Here is a 20331-nt window from a genome sequence, read left to right as displayed (position 1 = left end):
TTTTAACTAAATATATGTGGAGAAAGCTTAAGAAAGAAATTCTGTGAATATGATAATAATGCACTAAAACCTTCTGGAATTTGAGGGAGAACTGATAGTGCATAGAATATTGAATGATTCTGCTGGTCTCTTCTGAACAATGTGAGGCAGCCTATTTAGAGATTTAAGAAAACCTGTAACACAGTATGTGTCTTAATTTAGCAGATGAAAAGGAGGCTTTTAAAATTTGTTGACATTTAAAATGTTTACTGATGATAAATATATGACCTTTTCACTGAATATGGAATAATATATCTGTTTTTTAAATAAAATTTCACTTCTTTCCTCAGAACAGTTCTATCCAATTGACTGATTTTATGTTTAGTTTTTAGATAATTTAAAATACAATAGTATATGCTATGATATCCTATAATAGGCTATCTATATTTTAAGATACTAGATTTTTTAACTTAGTAATACATCACTTGAGTCTTGAGTGTCTGTAATTTATGGTAGAAATAATCTGTATTGCATGTTATATTTAAATCAAAGAGGCAGTATGGCTTTCTTAAAATTTCCATGACCTGAAGCTACCAGTTTTAGGATTTGTACTCATCCTTTATAAATATTCTCTTTGCTTGATTTCTATCTTTTTTTAATGCCAAGAATTTATGTGTTTAAAAATATTAATACTAGGTCTGGGTATATATTCACATTAGAAATTGTGCTGTGAACAGTATGGCATGGAATTTAGTTTTAAAGGAAATGTTAGATTTAAAATATGAGAATATTTATATTTTGATGGGTTTGTGGGTCCCTATCACTATGCTTTTGTTTTAGCTTCAAGTTTCTTTTATTGTTGGCATATTTATAATTGCATTGCTCTCATTATAAAAAATCTAGAATTTTATATTGCTGCAATTAAACATTAAAATGTGAAGCTTCTGATGCTCTGTAACACCAGTCTTATTTAGCTTACTTTGATTTCTTTATCTAAGATTAACTGAAATTACCACTTAATCAATAAAAAATTTATTCTGGTTTAGGAGAAAAAATATACCTGCCTTATATGTTCCTAACTTCTTAGTCTTCAAAAAACATATGACATTTTTTCACATGCAGTCTATTGATTTTCATAATCAACTACTCGATTTACTTTTAAAATCAGTCAAAACCAGTTATACAAATAGTTATTATAAGTATGAAGAGTGAAAATAAGTTAATATAACTGGATTAATGCCTCCACATATTTTAATGTTTTAGTTACTTTGTGTTCAGATAAGATATAAATGATCTTTTAGAACTCTTTCTTTAGGACTCTTTCTCTGCTTAAATTCTTTAAAAAAATATAAATGCCTTGACATCAACATTTCAGTTAGTATTGAATCAGAAAGTAAGATGTAGACTGAAAAATCATTCTTGAAGGAAAAGTCATGGAAAAATAATGACCCTAGTATGTCATCAGAAGATGTGATCTTACAACTTTAAAAATCTTTCTAAATAATGAGCCTTTCAACCTTGTAGACTGGACATTAATGGTCTTGAGATCTGAAGCATCAATTATGTAACTATGTCTCTGGAAAGAGCAGTTTTGGTTGTTATGTATAGTAATCATTTAATTGTTTGGACTAATTCAAATGAAATATTCAGTATTTGTGTTGTGACATGAACTATGATCTTTAAATTGATATAAAAATAACGTCATAGATATGGGCAGTTAGATTATATTTTATTCTGAATTGCTTTCTAGGAGAAATTACTAGAATAAGTACTATGCATTGGTTGTGGTCAATATATCATTGAGGGGACCCTTTCAAGTAATATTCTTGAGACTTTTCCTAGGTAGCTAATCATATCCTGAAATCTGCACCTCAACTTTCATCAGGTTTCAGATGGTAGGGCTGTTTATTTTTATGACATATAAGCAATAAAAGGTTAAAGATGAAAATCTCCCATAGTAGTTACTCCAGAAACATTGGCTGGTTCAACTTGTCAAAAGAGCCAAGATTTAAATACACGAGGAATATTTTATGGATAGTAAATTACTAAGCTGTATTTGAGTATAGTATTTTATTATCAAATGAATAATTGAAATTTATTTATGAGTGAAAATCATTAGAATATTTTAGACTTGTTGGAAGCTATATAGAATGATCCTTATGTTTCAGACTGAAAGTTCTTAGCTTATTCTCTTATCCTTGTGATCCTTGAGTACCATTTCATTGCATAAAAGAGGTGGCAGGATATTCTCTGTGCTTTTACAATTGAATTGAAACAACTGAAGGTAAAGCAAGAAAAAAAATCAGGGTCTGCATTCTACATAAATCCACTCGACAAGTTTTGATGAAATGCCACTTTAAATTGTTATCAAGTTTGCTTACTATAAACTCATTTTTACAAATTAAATATTTAATCAGATACAAATATAATTGCTTTTGTTGCTAATAAAATGGATATTTCAAGTGCTAAATTCATTATGAAGCCTAGATTTTGTGATCTTGTCTTTGGAAGCAAACATAAATACTGGGATGCTAGAAGATATATTTTTAACAGAGCTCACTGCAGTGAGTAATCAGCGGCTTTGAAGAGTATTCAAATACATGATAATGATGACTATCTTTTGTGATAAAATTTGTGGAAAAATGTACTTCATGTTCTTCAAGTTTTTCCATTTACTGGTTTTTAGTAGTCTTTCTTGTACAGTGAAGAAATCTATCTTTTTTCTCCAGATGTGATTTTTTTCTTTGTAACTAAATGGGTGGCAGTGAATTTGCTGTGCCGGCTGGCCACACAGGGGCATAATAGGACTGGAATTTATTCAGAATAGGTTTTAAAGACAGTATTTCTCTCCCTTTCATATACATAAAATGAGATAGGCAGACTTTCATATTTCAATGTAAGATTACAAAGAACTTAATAGACCAAAGGTTATTTGGATTTGTTGGTGTTTTTGATTCCTAGTAAGATAACCCTATGATCTGGTTTGCCTGGCATAGCCCCATTTTATGCCTGCCACCCTGCACTAAATATTGTCAGTACTTCTCAATAGTGTTGCTATTTGACAATAAATTATAGGGCCACTCTATAAAAATGAAATGTAAGTCTTGAAATTACCTAGGGCAAATAGACTCTTTTCCAATGACAAGTTTCCACAGTTCTAAAACATTAATATTATTTAAAATTTGATTTTGCAAAATAAATGTTTAATTATTTAGTCTTGTAGTGTTTTGGGTGAGAAGTATTTCATTCTTTACATAGCATTTACTATTGCTTTTGTTTATAATGAAGCCATCAATTCGTGTTCAGGATTTTTGAGATAAACTCCTGTTATTTATCATGGCACATTAATGACTACTTTGACATTAAAAGAGCAGCATGCTTACTTTTCATAGCTCTGAGAGTGCAATCTGCACAGTATGCATTGTTTGGAGTTGGTATGATCACAGCACAATTGATTTTTCATTGTAGGAACATTTTTTTATGAACAGTCTTTATTCTGAAGTGTAAAGCACCCAATAGTCTGTTACACGTGCACATGTGTACACAAACACACACACATATTTATTTAACCTTGTTAAATATATATACTATTATAAAACTAATAATTATATATTGTAGATATAAAAGCTCTTAACAGTGATCTATTTCTTTTTATTTTTATTTTTATTTTTTTATTATTTTTTTTTATCTATTTCTAATCAATGACTTATGATTCATGAATGTATATCATATATATTTTTACTTGAATATTTACTGTAGACCTTAGCTATATACTATAATTATTAGTCCAGATCCTTAGTCTGATACTGATATGTAATTTTTAAATATTTTATTTTTGGGAAAATTTTTATAAAGCTGTGTTTTTGTTGATGACTGACAGGCAAATGTTGACTGTACTTTTTTATTATCAAGTTTTATATAATCATGGAGAGTCTTAGAAAACTCAAGATAATTATTGGTAAACTTTCTGTTCAATGCTGGCACTATTCAGCAGTTAATAAAATGAATTCATTGCATACATGGTATGAACTATCATATACATATTCAGATTCATGTCTATAACGAAAGAATTCCCAGGACTGATCCATAATTTGAGTTCAGCTTCTGAATTTCAGAAGTTTTTAAAAATATCTCAGAAATGTGTGTGAATACTTTTTCTAGGGCAAAATGGGAAAAGCCATCGAACATGGCTTTCTTTTGCCTAATGTTTTTCAAATTGCTTTTTGTTTGTTTTTTTGTTTTTACCAGAGTATACTTCCTTCAGAATGTAACTCAGTATGTAAAGCAGGTAAAAGTGGAGCAGCTCTGATTTAGGAGGTGGGACATGGGACCCACATTAGGTTCTAGAAACAATTTTCATCTGCTTACTTAAAATCAAACTCAGGACTTGTCATTTAAACTCTTTTAAACTCTCCATCTCACCTTTTAAATGTCAGAGATAGAGGTCATGGAAAATGGCAAGGAGAGCTGCCAATGTTTAGTCAAGAATTGATCTGTGCCTGACTTTTCTATAAATATTATGTTAGCTTTATGTTGTATAGTGTTGAACATGAAACTTGTATTCATATCTCAGAGCTGCTACTTAACTGGTTGTGTGATATTGGTAAAATCATTATACTGTGAGCTCTTGAGTTAAGGACTGTTATATTTATTAATCTCTAAATTCCAACACTTATATCCCTTAAGCTACCTTCTAGTCAATAGTGGCTTCCCCCAACTCCAGAACCAAAAATTGTTCTGCTTTTTTTCTCCCCCAGTGTAGGGGGGATATGATTAGCTATGTCTTTTCTAGAACTTCATATAGTTGAAGTCATATAGAATATGTTATTTTATAAATGACTTTTAATCAGCATAACTTAAAACTATCCATGCTATTGCATGCACAAGTAGGTTTTTCCCCTTTTTATTGCTGAGTAGCATTCTGTGTTATGAATAAACCTATTCTCAATTACGTCTTTTTTATGGACCTGTATTTTTATTTCTCTTGCATGAATACCTAGAAGAGGAGTTCTTGGGTCACAGGGTAGGTGTATGCTTAATTTTATAATGCAGACCATTTTAAAAAGGTGTTGTTCATTTTAAATTCCCACCAAATATGTTTGAGAATTTTGGTGATTCCACACACTGTCCAAACTTTGATGATATGTCTTTTTTTAATTTTTGTCATTCTGGTGAGTGTATAATAGCATATCCTAATGATATTATTTTGTATTTGTTTGATAAAACTAACAATTCCAAGCACGTTTTCATTCATTGGCCAGTTGTACATCTTCCTTTGTGAAGTGTCTGTTCAATTTTTTAAAAATTAGGTTTTTTCTTAATGAGTTGTAGAAGTTTTTAAAATCTACTTGGATATCAGCCATTTGTCAGGCATATGCTCCATGAATATTTTCTCCCAGTCTGTGGTTTACCTGCTCATTTTTTTTTTGCTTGTTCATTTCTTTAATAATGCCTTTAGATGAACAGAGATTTGATTTTGATGAAATATAATTTATCAACTTTTTTCTCTTAGGGTTTTTGTTTTCTGTCTAAAAATCCTTTGCCAATCCCTAAGTCATGAAACTATCCTCTTACGTATCTCCCAGAAGGTTATTTATTTATGGTTATTTCTCTGTTGAGATTTCCTATCTTTTCACTTGTTATAAGCATATTACCTTCACTTCCTTTAACATAGTTTTTATACGCTAGCTTTGAAATTCTTTTCTGCTAATTTTAACATCCAAGTTACCTCTTGATCAGTCTCTATTGAGTCTTCTTTTCTCTTGAGTATGGGTCATGTTTTCCTATTTCTTAATATATTGAATAATCTTAAATTTTATCTTGGATACGTTTCACAATACTGTATAGAGACTTTGAAATCTGTTTTGAAGAGTAGTGATTATTTTTAAAGCAGGAATTTAACTTGGCTGAACTTGAGCTACAGACTTTGTTGTTTCCCTTGAGGTAAAGCAGCTGAAATTTTAGTTTTATTATTTTAATTTTAGCTGAGCTGCTTCAAGTCTTTCTGTGCATGCATGAGATTTGGCAATGTTTATTATTCACTGAAATTTCTTTTTCCTTCCTGTAGCTTTCTTTTCATCATTTTCCCCTCACTTTCCACCCTTCTGTATTTGCTCAAATTCTTTACTCTGGTTTTTCAAGTTAGGAAGATACTGAATTTTCTAACACAGATTTAGCTTTCAAACATTGAATGGATTTGGCTAAGTAAAGAAAAGAGAAGTGCATCTAAGTCATTCCTTTCTTCAAATGTCAGTTACACCCCAGCGTCTGTCTTCTTTTATTACTTTCTAGGGCCTTCAAATAATTATTTGTTCATATTTTATCCAGAACTTCTCTTTCAGAGGATTAGTTTGATGGGAGTTCCTTGGCCATTATCCAAAGAAGAATCAATTCTTTAACATTTTAAATTGTATTTATGAAATACTATGCTGGCAGAAATTATATTTATAGTTTCTTTTGTAATCCCAACTTCATTGTTTGTAATTTGTTGTATTTTTCCAAATATCATTGGTTAGCCAGTTGTCCAGTGGCTAATTTGGGAACCTCAAGTTCTAATTAAATTAATATTGTATCATTAGAAAATATAGAGAATACATAACTTTTAATATTCTTTCCTGGGGGATCCCTGGGTGGCTCAGTGGTTTAGCACCTGCCTTTGGCCCAGGGCGTGATCCTGGAGTCCCGGGATCGAGTTCCGCGTTGGGCTCCCTGCATGGAGCCTGCTTCTCCCTCTGCCTGTGTCTCTGCCTCTCTCTCTGTGTGTCTCTCATGAATATATAAATAAAATCTTTTTAAAAAATTCCTTCCTTAAAAAAAAAAAAAAAATTCCTTCCTTGCTACTCTATCTCACCCATATTTTAATTACTATTGTTAATGGTAAAATATGAGCAGTGTGTGCACAGGCTTTCTTCACAGAAAACAAGTTTGATATTTCTGATCTATCAGTAAAAGAAAATGTCTGATCAGATATGATGAAGAGACAAAAGCCATATTTATTTTTCATCTCTTAGATAGACATCCGTTTCAAAGATAATTTCCACGTGGATTTTTTAGAGGAAGTTTGATGATATTTTTGGTAGCAATGAGTAGACTAAAGATGAAATCCTACTTTGTGAGAGTAGCCACCAGTTCTTCAGCTGGTGTTGATCACAGTATACAGAATAAAACGTGTGTGCTGAAAATTTGATGATAGTGCTCATAATAATGACCCATGTTTAAATTAATAAAATTTTCCAATGCTACATGTATTTTTTGCCATGAATTTTTGAACATTATTTTTTGGGTCCTGTGGAGTTATATTTTAGTTTTGAAATAAAATGCTGTACACAAAATAGGATACACTACCTTTTCTCTAGAAACTGAGCAGCTTGTTATAAAACTATATGCATAAAATATAAATCTGGTGATGAAAATACATTTAAGAGCAATATGTGCTTCAAAGAATATTACCATGTTTCCCATGAAGCCCACAGAGCTGAAGAAATAAATGTTCATTATAGCCTTTACCATTGGTGATGCAACAAATATATAGATGAACAAGTTCAATGAAAAGTGGTACCACAATTAGATACAGTCCAAAAATTATATGCAATTCTTAACCTGTATGAGCATTCATCTTTTTAAATTTTATTTTATTTTTTTATAAAAAATAAAATAAAGCAATTTTTTAAAGCAATCTCTACACCCAATATGAGGTTTGAACGCACCACTCCAAGATCAAGAGTTGTATGCTCTACCAGTTGAGTTCATTAAGCTCCCCATGCATGAGCATTAATCTCTTAATTGCTTTTCAAAAGTTGTTTTTGCTTATGTTGGCTTATGTCAAAAAGATTCATGGGGCACCTAGATCCCTCAGTTGGTTGAGTGTCTGACTCTTGATCTCAGCTTAGGTCTTGATTTCAGAGTCATGAGTTTAAGCCCTGTGCTGGGCTCCACACTGGGCATGGAAACTACTTAATAAAAAAAGATTCATTACTTTATAAAACACTTAAGGAGAGTGCATCATGTATTAGTTTTCTATCACCACAAGCTTGCTGGGTTAAAACAATATCCAGTTGTTATCTTCTTGCAGTTCTGTAGGTCAGAGTTTTAGGCAGAGTCATCTGAGTTCTCCGCTCAGGGTTCACAAAGCTGGATCAAGATAGCAGCTAGTTGGGCTCTTATCTGGAAGGTCATGGGAAGAATCCACATCCGAGTGTATTAAGATTGTTGACAGAACCCTGTTCTTTTTAGTTGTGGACTGAGGTCCCTGTTTCCTTGCTGGCTGTCAATTGGGGGCTGCTGTTGGCTTCTACAGGCCTCTTGTATTCCTTGCCTCATGGTTCTGTACATTTTCATTTTTAATTTTTAAAGTAATTTTTAAATTGATACATAATTGGGATCCCTGGGTGGCGCAGCGGTTTCGCGCCTGCCTTTGGCCCAGGGCTCAATCCTGGAGACCCGGGATCGAATCCCACATAGGGCTCCTGGTGCATGGAGCCTGCTTCTCCCTCTGCCTATGTCTCTGCCTCTCTCTCTTTCTCTCTGTGTGACTATCATAAATAAATAAAAATTTAAAAAAACTTTAAATTTATACATAATTGACATAACAGTTTATTAGTTGTAGATATACAACATAATGGTTTGATGGATGTATATATTGGAAAATGATTGCTAAAGTAAGTTAAATTAGCATCCATCATCACCATTTTATCTTGTGGTGAGAACTTTTTTTTTAAATCTACTCTTGTACCAACTTTGGAATACATAATACAGTATTATTAATTATAGTCACCATGCTATACAATACACTTAGGTTGTTTCCATGTCTTGGCTATTAAAAATAATGCTGCTGTCAACATGGGGTGCAGAAATCTTTTCGAATTGGTGTTTTCATTTCTTTTGGATATATTCCCAGATGTGGAATTGCTGGATCATTAGGTAGTTTTATTTTTAATGTTTTGACAATCCTCCATACTGTTTTCCATAGTGGCTGCACTAATTGCATTCCCACTAACAGTGTACACAGGTTCCTTGTTCTCCACATCCATGCCAGCATTTGTTATCTTTTAACAGGCATTAGGTGATGTTTTATTGTGGTTTTAATTTGCATTTCCCTAATGAATAGTGGTATTGAGCATCTTTTCATACACTTGTTGGCCTTTCATGTAGCTTCTTTGGAAAAAAATGTCCATTTAGAACCTTTGCCCATTTTCTTAACTGGATTGTGTTTTCTTGCTATTAGGTTGTATGAGTTCTTTATGTATTTTGGGTGTTGATCTCTCATTGGATATATGGTTAACATTTCTTGTAGGGCAGATCTGGTGGTAATGAACTCTCCCTACCTTTATTTATTTGGGAAAGTCTTTGTTCCTCTTTCATTTTTGAAGGACAGCTTCACTGTGTGTAGAATTCTTGGCTGACAGTTATTTTCTTTTAATATTTTGAATATGTCATCCCATTCTTTCTGGGTCTAAAAAATTTCTGTTGAAAAATCCATTGTAGTTTTATGGGGATTCTCTTACATGTAACTTCTCTCTCTCTCTCTCTCTCTCTCTCTCTCTCTCTCTCTCTCTCTCTTTTCTTGCTGCTCTTAAAAATTTTTGTCTTCAACTTTTGAAATTTAATTATAATGAGTCTTGGTGTAGTCCTCTTCAGGTTCCACCTATTTGGTGTCTTTTGGCCTCAAGGATCTGGATGTCCTCCTCTGGATGTCTCCTCAGGTATGGGAAGTTCTCAGCTATTATTGCTTTAAATATGTTTTCTGTCCCTATCCCTTTCTGTTCTTTAAGAAAAATAATCTCTATGCCCAATGTGGCACTCAAACTCATGACCCCACGTTCAAGAGTCACATGCTCTATGGACTGGGCTAGCCAGGTGCCTCAAGATGGAGTTATTAGTTAGCTTCCTTGCCCTGGCAGGGCAGTAGGACAGAACCCAGGACCTATACAGCTGGTTGTTTGGGGACCCAAATCAGCCCAGAGTATGCACTGAATTCTCTGGTTAGGTAAGGCCACTGATTTTGGTCTGCTGTGGGGGAAGCCACAGTTCTGCTCTCTGTTCCACTGACACTCTACATAGGGCTTGAATGGCTGTGCTGCTTCCTGTGTGCTCTAGTTAGGTTCCCTGATCAGACAGTCTGAAGACTGTATACAGTGATGAGCAGGGCTGCAGATTAGATTCCCTGTCTGAGCACAGTGGGAGAAGCAGCTCTAAAGCTAGTAAAACTCTTAGTTTATTGTCTTAACTCAAGCTGACGGGCACCTCTCATTCTCTGACCAAACAGGGCCACTGGCTTTGCTCTCCAAACTGTTGAATCTGCTTGCCTGCCTCTTGGCTTGAGTGCTACTGGGTCTCATAGCTTCCAGGACCTGTCCTCAGTTCTTCTGGTCAGATGGGACTGAAAGGTATTTTCTACAGTAGGTGGAGCTATGTTGCAGCTCCCTTGCCTGTGTGTATGTGTGTATGTGTGTGTGTGTGTGTGTGTGTGTGTGTGTGTGTGTGAGAGAGAGAGAGAGAGAGAGAGAGAGAGAGAGATGCTGCTCCAGGCCACTTTCAATTTCCCATAGAGACTCTCCAGTGGGGAGGGGCCAGGAGCAACCCTCTGCTTTGGCTGTGAATTAATTGCCCTACCGGTGCATAGCATGGGAACATTACACACAACGTTCTGGCTTTGCTCTGAGGGAGATCGGCTCTGCTGCCTTCCTTTTGGCTCAAGTGCTGCTGGGGCTGCACAGCTCCCAGGAGTTGTCGCCAGCCTTTCTGGTAGATGGGCCAGGAGACACTCCACAGCAGGTGGGGCTGTGATTCAGCTCCTTGCCTGGGCATGGCCAACCAGGCTCTAGGGCTGGCAAAACTCCTCATTTGAATAACTGAATCAGGAAGTTTGTACCTCAGCAAGTCCCTGGGTCAGAGTTTACCTCTGACTTGATTCTACAGATGAGCAAAGCTGCTGGTTGGGATTACTACTTGGACACTGCAGGTATGAACTATCAGCCAAGATCTGTGTGCTGCTTGTTTCAGGACCCTCCCCCATCTCAGTCAAAGTCCTATTCTCAATGATTATGCCTTCAGATTTCCCAGTAATCCTCTTTCTGGCCCTTGCAAAGCGACCCACATTGCTAGGGGTGCTGGTCATACCCCATGGGCTCTCTTTTCCCACTGGAGGAACCAGAGGTTCAGAGGAGACTTCTGTGCATGATGCTACACTGGCCCGGGGGAGGGGCAATGTGGTCAATGGGTAGCCATTTCTCTTATCCTTTTAAAGCAGTCTGTCTTGATCCTTGAGATACAGGCAGTGCTTCAGCCTCTGTGTTCTGGGATTTTCTCAGTGGTGTCTTGTTCTTGAATAGTTCTAGTTGTTCTTCCTATGATGGGGAGTGAAGTCAGAACAACCAGTGTCGCCATCTTGGTGATAGCACTCTAGCCAGTATAATTTGATTTGTATCTCAGTAGCCCTTTGTGTTATTATTGTTATATATAGTTTATCGTATACAAGTATTATAAACTTCAACTTTATTTTAAAAAGAGCCTTTTACAATTACCTTTTACATTTACTGTTTTTTATTATCTTCATTTCTCTCTCTGGGTATGGACCTCGTCTTGGCATCATATCTTTTCTACCTGAAGAAATTCTTTTTTTTTTTTAAGATTTTATTTATTTATTCATGAGACACACACACACACACACACACACACACACACAGAGGCAGAGACACAGGCAGAGGGAGAAGCAGGCTCCATGCAGGGAGCCTGACATGGGACTCGATCCCGGGACTCCAGGATCAGGCCCTGGGCTGAAGGCAGCGCTAAACTGCTGAGCCACCCAGGCTGCCCAACCTGAAAAAATTCTATTAATATTTCATGTTATATGGGTCTAAAGTGATGAATTCTTTCATTCTTTGTAGGTTAAAAAAATCTGTATTTTTTCCTTCAGATCTTGGAGTAGTACTTTACAGATTAGATATAGATTTAAGTGAACTTTTCTTTCTTTAGCACTTAAATCATTGAGTTGTCATCTGGCCTCCATTGTTTGTGGAGAGAAGTCAGCTCTAATTTTTATTGTTTTTTTCATATAGGTATTATGTCTTTTTTCTATGGTTGCTTTTACTATATCTCTTTGTCTTTTGTTTTCAGCAGTTTAAGGTATTTTTCTTTATAGTCTCATTGTGGGTCACTGAGCTCCTTGGATTTTATAGGTTGATATCAATCATCAATTTAAAATTATGTTGGTCATTATCTCTTTAATCTTTTCTCTTTCCCTCTATGACTCCAACTACATATATAATGTATTAGTTTACTTTAATCTTTTCTCTTTCCCTCTATGACTCCAACTACATATATAACGTAATAGTTTATGTTTTTATCTAAATGCTTTAAAAAAAAACCCAGACGGTTAAATTAAGGAGGATTGCCTTGATTTTATCAAAGCTTGATTTTAGGCTTGTTTGGATGGTACTCTACTTTTTTCTTTGTCATGGGGTTTAGCCCTTACTACTGAAGTATGATTTCTTACTCTTAAATGCATGACCTTTCTAGGATCTCAACTGAATGCCTTGAGATTTTAACAAATATCTTTCCAAGCCTGCTTTATCAGAGAGTTTCATAATATTGTGTGACTTCTGAAATTTCTCTTCATCTCTCAACCCTCAGCCGTGCAGTTGACCAGGTTCCAGAAAGCCTTGCATATGTAAGTTTAGGATTTGGGCAGGAACCTGAGTAAAAACTCTGTGCCTGTTTCTGAGGTTTATTCTTTAATTTCCCTTATCTAATAGTCAGCATCACAAATTTTCACTGCTTTAGCAAACTTGATTCTAATCTCTGTTTTTAACACTAGGCTGTTTTGTATGCTTATTAAGCCCTCTGCCCTCTGCCTAGGTTTCAATTCCTCATTGCGAAATTGTGAAATTGTTTCCAGGAAGAAAAGCTAATATGGAGTACCTTATATGCTGTTCCTTTCTTAAGAATCTCAACCTTGTGTCGTATCCAGTGCTTTAAGGCAATTGTTTCATCTATTCTGCCCAGTGTAGTAGAAGGAAAACCTTATACTAACTACTCAGAAGCCTCTTAGTTATTTCATAAAAATTTAATAAGCACTTATGAACTCACTATCCTAAACAAGAGCTGGAACCTTAGCAGTAATTTCTATCTAATCATTTTTTAAAATATCATCTCATTTTCTTGACTCCTCCAGTTTGTGGCAATTATTATATGAACCCTATGTACATTGTTCCTTTACTTTCCTTTTTATGTTTTATTATTTTTTTAAGGTTATTTGTTTATTTATTCATGACAGAGAGAGAGGCGGAGACACAGGCAGAGGGAGAAGCAGGCTTCGTACAAAGAGCCTAATGTGGGACTGGATCCTGGGACTCCGGGATCATGCCCTGAGCCGAAGGCAGATGCTCAACCGCTGAGCCACCCACATGTCCCTATATCACAATTTTTAATACACTATCTCCGCCGATAGGCATTTAGATTGTTTCTAAATTTTCTCTATTGTGAAAATGCTCCTGTGAACATTCTCATATATCTTTTGTACATATGTAGGAGTTTCTCTTGGATATATTTCATTCATATGTTTAGCTTTAAGATACAATGCCAAAATGTTTTCCAGCTGGTTTTTTAGGTAACAATAGTTCAATGCATTCATAAATGGGAATGAAATGATTCAACAGCAAAACCTTAGTTAAAAAAAGTTGGACAGGGCAGCCCTGGTGATGAAGCGGTTTAGCGCCGCCTGCAGCCCAGGGTGTGATCCTGGAGACCTGGGATTGAGTCCCATGTCGGGCTCCCTGCATGGAGCCTGCTTCTGCTTCTGCCTGTGTCTCTGCCTCTCTCTCTATGTGTCTCTCATGAATAAATAAATAAAATCTTAAAAAAAAAAAGTTGGACAATTTTAACCATAGCTGTCACTGGGAGGTGCATTTGTTAATTTGGCAAAAAGTCAGATTATATTTTAAATGAGTCTTCCCATACCAGAAATTTGTTTTCATCCTTTCTTCTGTCCTTCCTGCTCTCTTTCCATCCTTCTCTTCCTCCTTTCCACTTTTCTTCCTTTCTTCTTCCTTCTTTTCTTCTCTCTACATTTCCTTCCTCCCTCCCTTCCTTCCTTGTCTTCCTTTCCTTTCCTTTCTTTCCTTTCCTTTCCTTTCCTTTCCTTTCCTTTCCTTTCCTTTCCTTTCCTTTCCTTTCCTTTCCTTTCCTTTCCTTCTTTCCTTTCCTTCTTTTCTTTCTTCCCTTTTTTCTTTCTTTTCTTTTCTTTTCTTTTCTTTTCTTTTCTTTCTTTTCTTTTTTCTTTTCTTTGTCTTTCTCCCTCCCTCTCTCACTCTTCTTCCCTCTCTTTCTCTCTTTCTTTCCTTTAACCAAAGCAAGGTATAAAACCTCTACATCGGTAAAGGAAGATCTTTGAAATAGGCAGGAGTAGAAGGTGTTCAGCAAGCCTTACAGGACACAGGGTCAAGGATTTTCATGGGTAAAGTCTCCAGCTTCCTAAGAAAAACTGCATTGTCTACAGTGATAATGAATTAGGTTACTTGGGCTCATTTAGGTCTTTCATGCTGTTGCTTGAAAATTATTTGTTTTCAGTTAATTAGTTAATACAATTTCCCCCTTTCTACACAGTCTGTCAGGAAATGAGTTTCTTCTTGATTTTTATCTCTAGAAGCAATAGATGTTAAATCTCTAAAATTTGTTTCCACATCTGAAATTGTTGCCTTCTTTTTAAACTAGGTCTGGAGAATGTTTTCTTACTTTTTTTTTTTCTCTCTCCTACATGGTAGTTTATGAATTATCTCTTTTATTTGAATGGTTTATTGTTAAAAGGTGAAAAACTAGACTTGACAATTTTCTCTCTTGGTATAAATCTTCATTATCAGCAATAAGATGCAAGCAAGTGAATCAGAGTAAGATTTTCCATTCTCACAGCCTGATGGTGCTCTCTCTCATTGCCTCTAGCTGCAGAAATGCAGGTGAGCCTTGTTAACCCAATCAGCTAGACATCTTCCTGCATCAGATCTTACAGATGGTTCGGGTGTTTCAGAAGTCTCTTAGCATCTGTTTAAAATCTTCAAATTGCTTTTACCAAATTTGCTTGAATCCTTTTTGTGGTTACACTTGATTATACATCTGTAGACATTTGAAGAGTGGCATTAAGAAATGGCTTTATGTCTAGTACTTATCCTATACTAACATTATTCTAGTGAAGCTGTAATTGAAGTGAAAAATAAACAAAAACAAAACCCGAAAATGTACAAGATTAGTGCATTCAAAGAAATAGAGGTTAATCTCATTTTATTTGGGTTCATAAAATTTTACACATAAAGCAAGATCCCAATTTTCTATTGACTTCCATTGTATTTACAGTTCTTTGATAATAGAATAATGCTTTTTGACTTCCTTCACCTATGTCAAGTGAAAAAAGAACATAGATGTAGTTTTTGTTTTGTTTTACAAATGGGAAAAAAACATAGAAAAAAGAATTGAAGGGGCACTTGGGTTGCTCAGTGGTTGAGTGTCTGCCTTTGGCTCAGGTCCTGATCCCAGTGTCCTGGGACTGAGTCCTGCATTAGGCTTCCTGCAGGGAGCCTGCTTCTTCCTCTGCCTGTGTCTCTGCCTCTCTGTCTTTCATGAATCAATAAATAAAATCTTTAAAAAAAAAGAATTGAGAAAAATATGCCAAAATATTAACAGCAAATGCTTTGGATTTTTAAATTAAATATAACTAAAAAATAATGTGACAATGAAATTAAATGTGCTAAAGCATTTAGAACATGGCCCGACAAATAATGAACATTAAGTAAATAATAAGAATTATTTTTACTAATTACATCTTTTCTTCTATTCAAGATTTTATTCTGAGAGATTCTTTCAAGTCCAATTTCCAGGTCAAAAGCTATCAACTTTTCTAAGACTTTCATAAATTACTTTCCTCAAAGGTTAAACTAATTACATTTCCACAATGAACATATGAAATTGCTCTTCATAAATGGTGTTGGTTGCTTTCATATTGTCCTATGTTTAATTTTATTGGTTGTTATATACGTTTTTAAAATATTTTGTATAAAAACATTTACTCATCTGTATTATAATTTGCTAGGGCTGCTGTAACAAAGTACCACAGATTAGGTGACTTAAGGAGCAGACCTTTTTCTCTCATAGTACCGGAGATTAGAAGTTCAAGATCAAAGTATCAGCAGGATTGGTTTCTTCTGAAGCCTCTTTCCTTGGGTTGCAGGTGACTACTTTCTTGATGTGACTTCATGGTCTTTCCTGTGTGTGTTTGTGCATCCCTGGTATCTCTCCATGTGTGTCCAGATTTTCTTTCATAAGGATACCAGTTAGATTGCATTAGCACTCTATAGCTAATTCAGACAATTCCACTCTGGCAGGCACTCTTATGCTACCATGTTCATGTTAGGAAGCTGCGGACCACAAGACTGGTCAGAAGGAAACATCATGGTTAATTAAGTGAAAGAGGAATAGGTAATGTGGATCTGAATATACAGACTGCAGAATAAAACAAATGCAAGAAAGAGCAAGCAGAGTCATAGAAAGGAATCTATAGGGGTTCATAAAATTTGCAAGGATGTTTGATAATTGTTTTCCTGCCTTTAATGGGTTTGAGACAACCTGGGCCCCAAATATGTTTCCATTATAGCAAAAGTAATACAGGGATTTGATCAAATAAAGTGGCATGCATGTTTTCTCCACTTTACCTCAGTTTTGTATGTTTTTGATGCTTTTTCTCACTTTTCATTTACTGGTTTTCTCCTTTTCCTCTTTCTCCTAATTTGCTGTCACATACACTGTTTGAAATGTTACTTGCCTTTTTTCCCCAAACCTCTTCTGTGCAGATTCTTCTCTCTTGCTCTCTCTCAATTGAGAATTGTACAGTCTTAGACAAAATCTAGTTTTATCCTCTGATTTTCATCTGGAACCAATTTAAATCTGTAACTTTGGTGTATGTATTACATTTTGCTGAGTCCTTTTCTAGGACGCTGAGTACCATAATTTTCTTCCTGTGACAAGTTAAAAAGCATCTATTTTAAACAAAGTCATCTATCAAGTACTTTTTATTTATATTGTCAACTAATGTTTGTTTAGTTTTCCAATTTTCCAAGTGCTTTAGAGTCACCAAGAGGAAAGGTGATGAGAGAGGCAGTAGGTCCCCAAGGTCTCTGTCCTTGGAGAACTTACACTGTGACATGTCAGCTGACTACAAGGAAAACATGTGTTCAAAAGAACCACTCTCAAACTAGGACTTTGGTCTCACCTTAGTTCTACCCTAATTGACTCACATTTCCTTTGTAAGTTTGTGTGGAGTCTAGGGCCTGAGGATTAGAAGTCAGAATCTTGACAGTTAAACTTAATCTTGGTGTCTATTTTCTTGCTACCTTGCACCTGAAAAGTCCAGTTCATTAGAATTTATGATAAGAGTTACAGAGAGAGGAGAATCTTAGTACAAGTTGCCTAGAAACAGAGCCAGCCAGGAATTTAAGCACGTATGTTTTATTGAGTAAGTGCTCTTCAGGAGAAAAAAGAAAAGAAAAAGTAACAGGAAATGAGTGAAGCAGGATATGGAAGAGCTGGCCAAGGATATGGTCTCTGGTTAAACATCACCTAATGATGGGGGTGGGGGCTATTGAGCATGAGTCATTCTTCAGAGTTGTTCCTTCTATCTGTGCACCCCTGTCTCCATCACTCATAGGGTGAGAGCTATCTGTGGGTTGGGGGTAACCTCGCAAGTGAGATGTCAGTCATCCTTTCAGAGCATTTCTTCAATGAATGGGGATACCTGTGAGCACTAGCCACCACCACTCACAGTAGCTGCAAAATGGGGGCTCTGGCCTGGGCAAGGGCATTCAGGGGGCCACCAATAATGTGTACTTTAGTCTATCTCTTGCACCATTTGGAGCCAGTTGCCACTGACAGTTAAGTTTACTGCATTTTAGGCACAGGTCCTCCAGGATTCTACGTTCACAATTTTTGTAAAAACTTACATGAGGAGGGCTAGATCCACTACTGCTGCAGTTAACTCTGTGGCTGTAATTGATACTTATCAACTCCTCCAACACTCCCCCCACTCGCCACCTCCAGGTCCCAACCTCCACCCTTTTATAAGTCTAAGTGACTTATCTGGTAGGTAGACAGACCCTGACCCTCATCACTGCAGAGTCTAAGCATCTTAGCATCATGTCCTTCCCCTTGATAGTGGCAACATAACTTGCAAATAACAAGAGATGCTCCTGTGGATAACCTGAATGTCAAACACGTGCACCTGCCCCTATTTTGCAGAGCCATCTTACCTCCTCACAATGATCAGGGTTAGTTACTCCTGCCAGTATGATAATTCTTTTCTGGCTCAAGCAGTACAAAGTGACCAGACAGTAGCTATAGCTTTAGTTATATGCTCCTGATGAAGCATTCCCTGTTTTGGGAATCAGGATCTCCAGACCATAGAGCCTGAAGCAGCAGTATGATACAAATTTCCTGAGCTGATAACTGGCAATAATGGTTAGTGGGCCACTCATTTCTACTTCTTGGTTCCTGGCCTATGTATTCTCCCTATCAAGAGCACAGCCACATATGATAGCCAGTGATTTAAAGAGTATATCCTATCCTAAAAGATAGTGTCCTTTGCTTGCAGGTTGTTTACCTAAGCTGGATTCTCAGCTGCATATTTAACAGAACATGCAACTGCACTATCAGGCTGAAAGGTTCTGGGTGCCACAGTATGTGTTAGGATCAGTGGATCCCATGATTGGTTGATGTCCTCACTGCATTACCACTACGAAGGAGACATATTTCCTTTGTTTGGTCAGAAGTATGCGATGTCATATCCGACATAGGTAAAGCAGACTCTTCAAGTGCTTGTACAGTGGTACTTGCCGAGACACTTTGGGCAGGAAAGGCAAACCCATATCTGAACACGTGCCTATGCCCATTTGAATGAATTACTGACCCGTAGAGGGTAGAAGGTGTCCAGTGTAGCCACTTTATTATCAAATGATCTGTGGTTTTTGAAAGATGGAATTATATTAGATGATGGGTCAGACACTCGGCATTAGCAGTAGCTTTATTAGTCAGGGTGAGACTAGCATATGCTGTTGGGCACATGAGTAGCTTCTGTATCTGCCACCATGGCTTTATTTCACTTCCAGGGTTGGGTGGAGTTGGTGAAGACAGAGGCCGCTGACATCTCATGACCAATTCATTGGTTCACTTGGTTAGTTAAAGCCTCTTTTGAAGCAGATGTTCTCTGGCACACAGAATGTGCAATACTAAGGTCCACACACCTTCAGCCCACTCCTATAGGTCCACCCACTTGTGTCTTTATTGGAACTCCTTGTCCCAGATTTTCCAGTCTTGCTTTTTTTTTTCTGGCCCCCTGATTAGTCATCTAAGCTATTCACCATTATCTAAAAACCCATATATAGTTTTTTTCTCTGCACACAAAATGGATAGCCATGTGTACTCTGTGAAACTCTGCCTTTGAGAGGATTTCTCCTCATCACTGCTTTTCAGGGCTGAGGTCTAGCCGTACTCTATTTTTAGCTTATACTTACGTACTGACCTGGCCCATTCATGATCTAAGTGCAGCCTTTTGTTTCTTGAATATGAACTTCAGAGAAAGCATTGATGCAATAGTGTTAAGGGACTTGATAGCCTGAGCCATCTCTTTGGATGCTTTGTTGTCTCTGGACCTGCTTTCCCCAATCCCAGATGAACTGCTTTCATTTTATTATGGCATGCTGCTGAACCTATCTGACCTTAGGATTTGATGGTCTCATGATGGGCTCTTCTGGATGCGTGGTAGCTTGATGTCCCAAGGTCAGGTGTTCTATACCAACCATGAGAGAAGCAGATTTTTTAATAGTTCTCTGTGTTGGCTGTGTTGGCATGGCCTTATTCCAGAATCCTATGGGTTTGTGTTTCAGTTCTCCTCTTGGGGCTTTTCAGAGACTCCAACATGGTTTCTTTGTCCACCGCCATTATCTCTAGTATCATGGACTATATGGGGTTGTAAAACAGCCAGGATCCATTGCAGATTTCTTTTTTTAATTTTTTTTGTTGTTGTTGTTCTGGATCCTACTCAAAATAAGTGGCCTTTCTCTTCACCAAAGTGGATCAGAGAAGTATTCTCAAGTTACCTTCAAAACCCAAAGGATCCTAAGAAATTTAGGATCTTAACGAATAGGCTTTTCTCTTAGGTACAAAGTGCAATCAACATTCGTTTAGGTTGGAGATATTATGGCATGTTCCATACCACTGAAATCCTGAAAATATAACCTTTTTGAAATGTATTTCTCATTTCACCTTCTGGAGTGCATGGTTGCTGTTCTGGTCCTATTAACATGCTATTATCAATGTAGT

General features: G+C 36.3%; 1 protein-coding gene across 15 annotated transcripts in view; it reads left to right on the top strand.

Moving 5' to 3' along the window:
* The window catches only part of RIMS2 (regulating synaptic membrane exocytosis 2), a 588301-nt gene that overhangs the window by 208417 nt on the left and 359553 nt on the right, over positions 1 to 20331 (top strand). The window contains exon 1 of one of the 15 annotated variants that reach the window (XM_041769578.1): positions 115 to 141. The exons of the other annotated variants lie outside the window; for them this stretch is intronic. Coding sequence (XP_041625512.1) covers positions 140 to 141 — 2 coding nt within the window. The 5' untranslated portion in view covers positions 115 to 139. Of the gene's footprint in view, positions 1 to 114; positions 142 to 20331 lie in introns of those variants that run through there. 15 annotated transcript variants of the gene reach the window in all.

This window comes from Vulpes lagopus, chromosome 9 (assembly GCF_018345385.1).
Source record: "Vulpes lagopus strain Blue_001 chromosome 9, ASM1834538v1, whole genome shotgun sequence".
Taxonomy (NCBI): domain Eukaryota; kingdom Metazoa; phylum Chordata; class Mammalia; order Carnivora; family Canidae; genus Vulpes; species Vulpes lagopus.
Note: the sequence above shows the minus strand (reverse complement) of the source record. Positions and strands in the feature narration are given on the sequence as shown.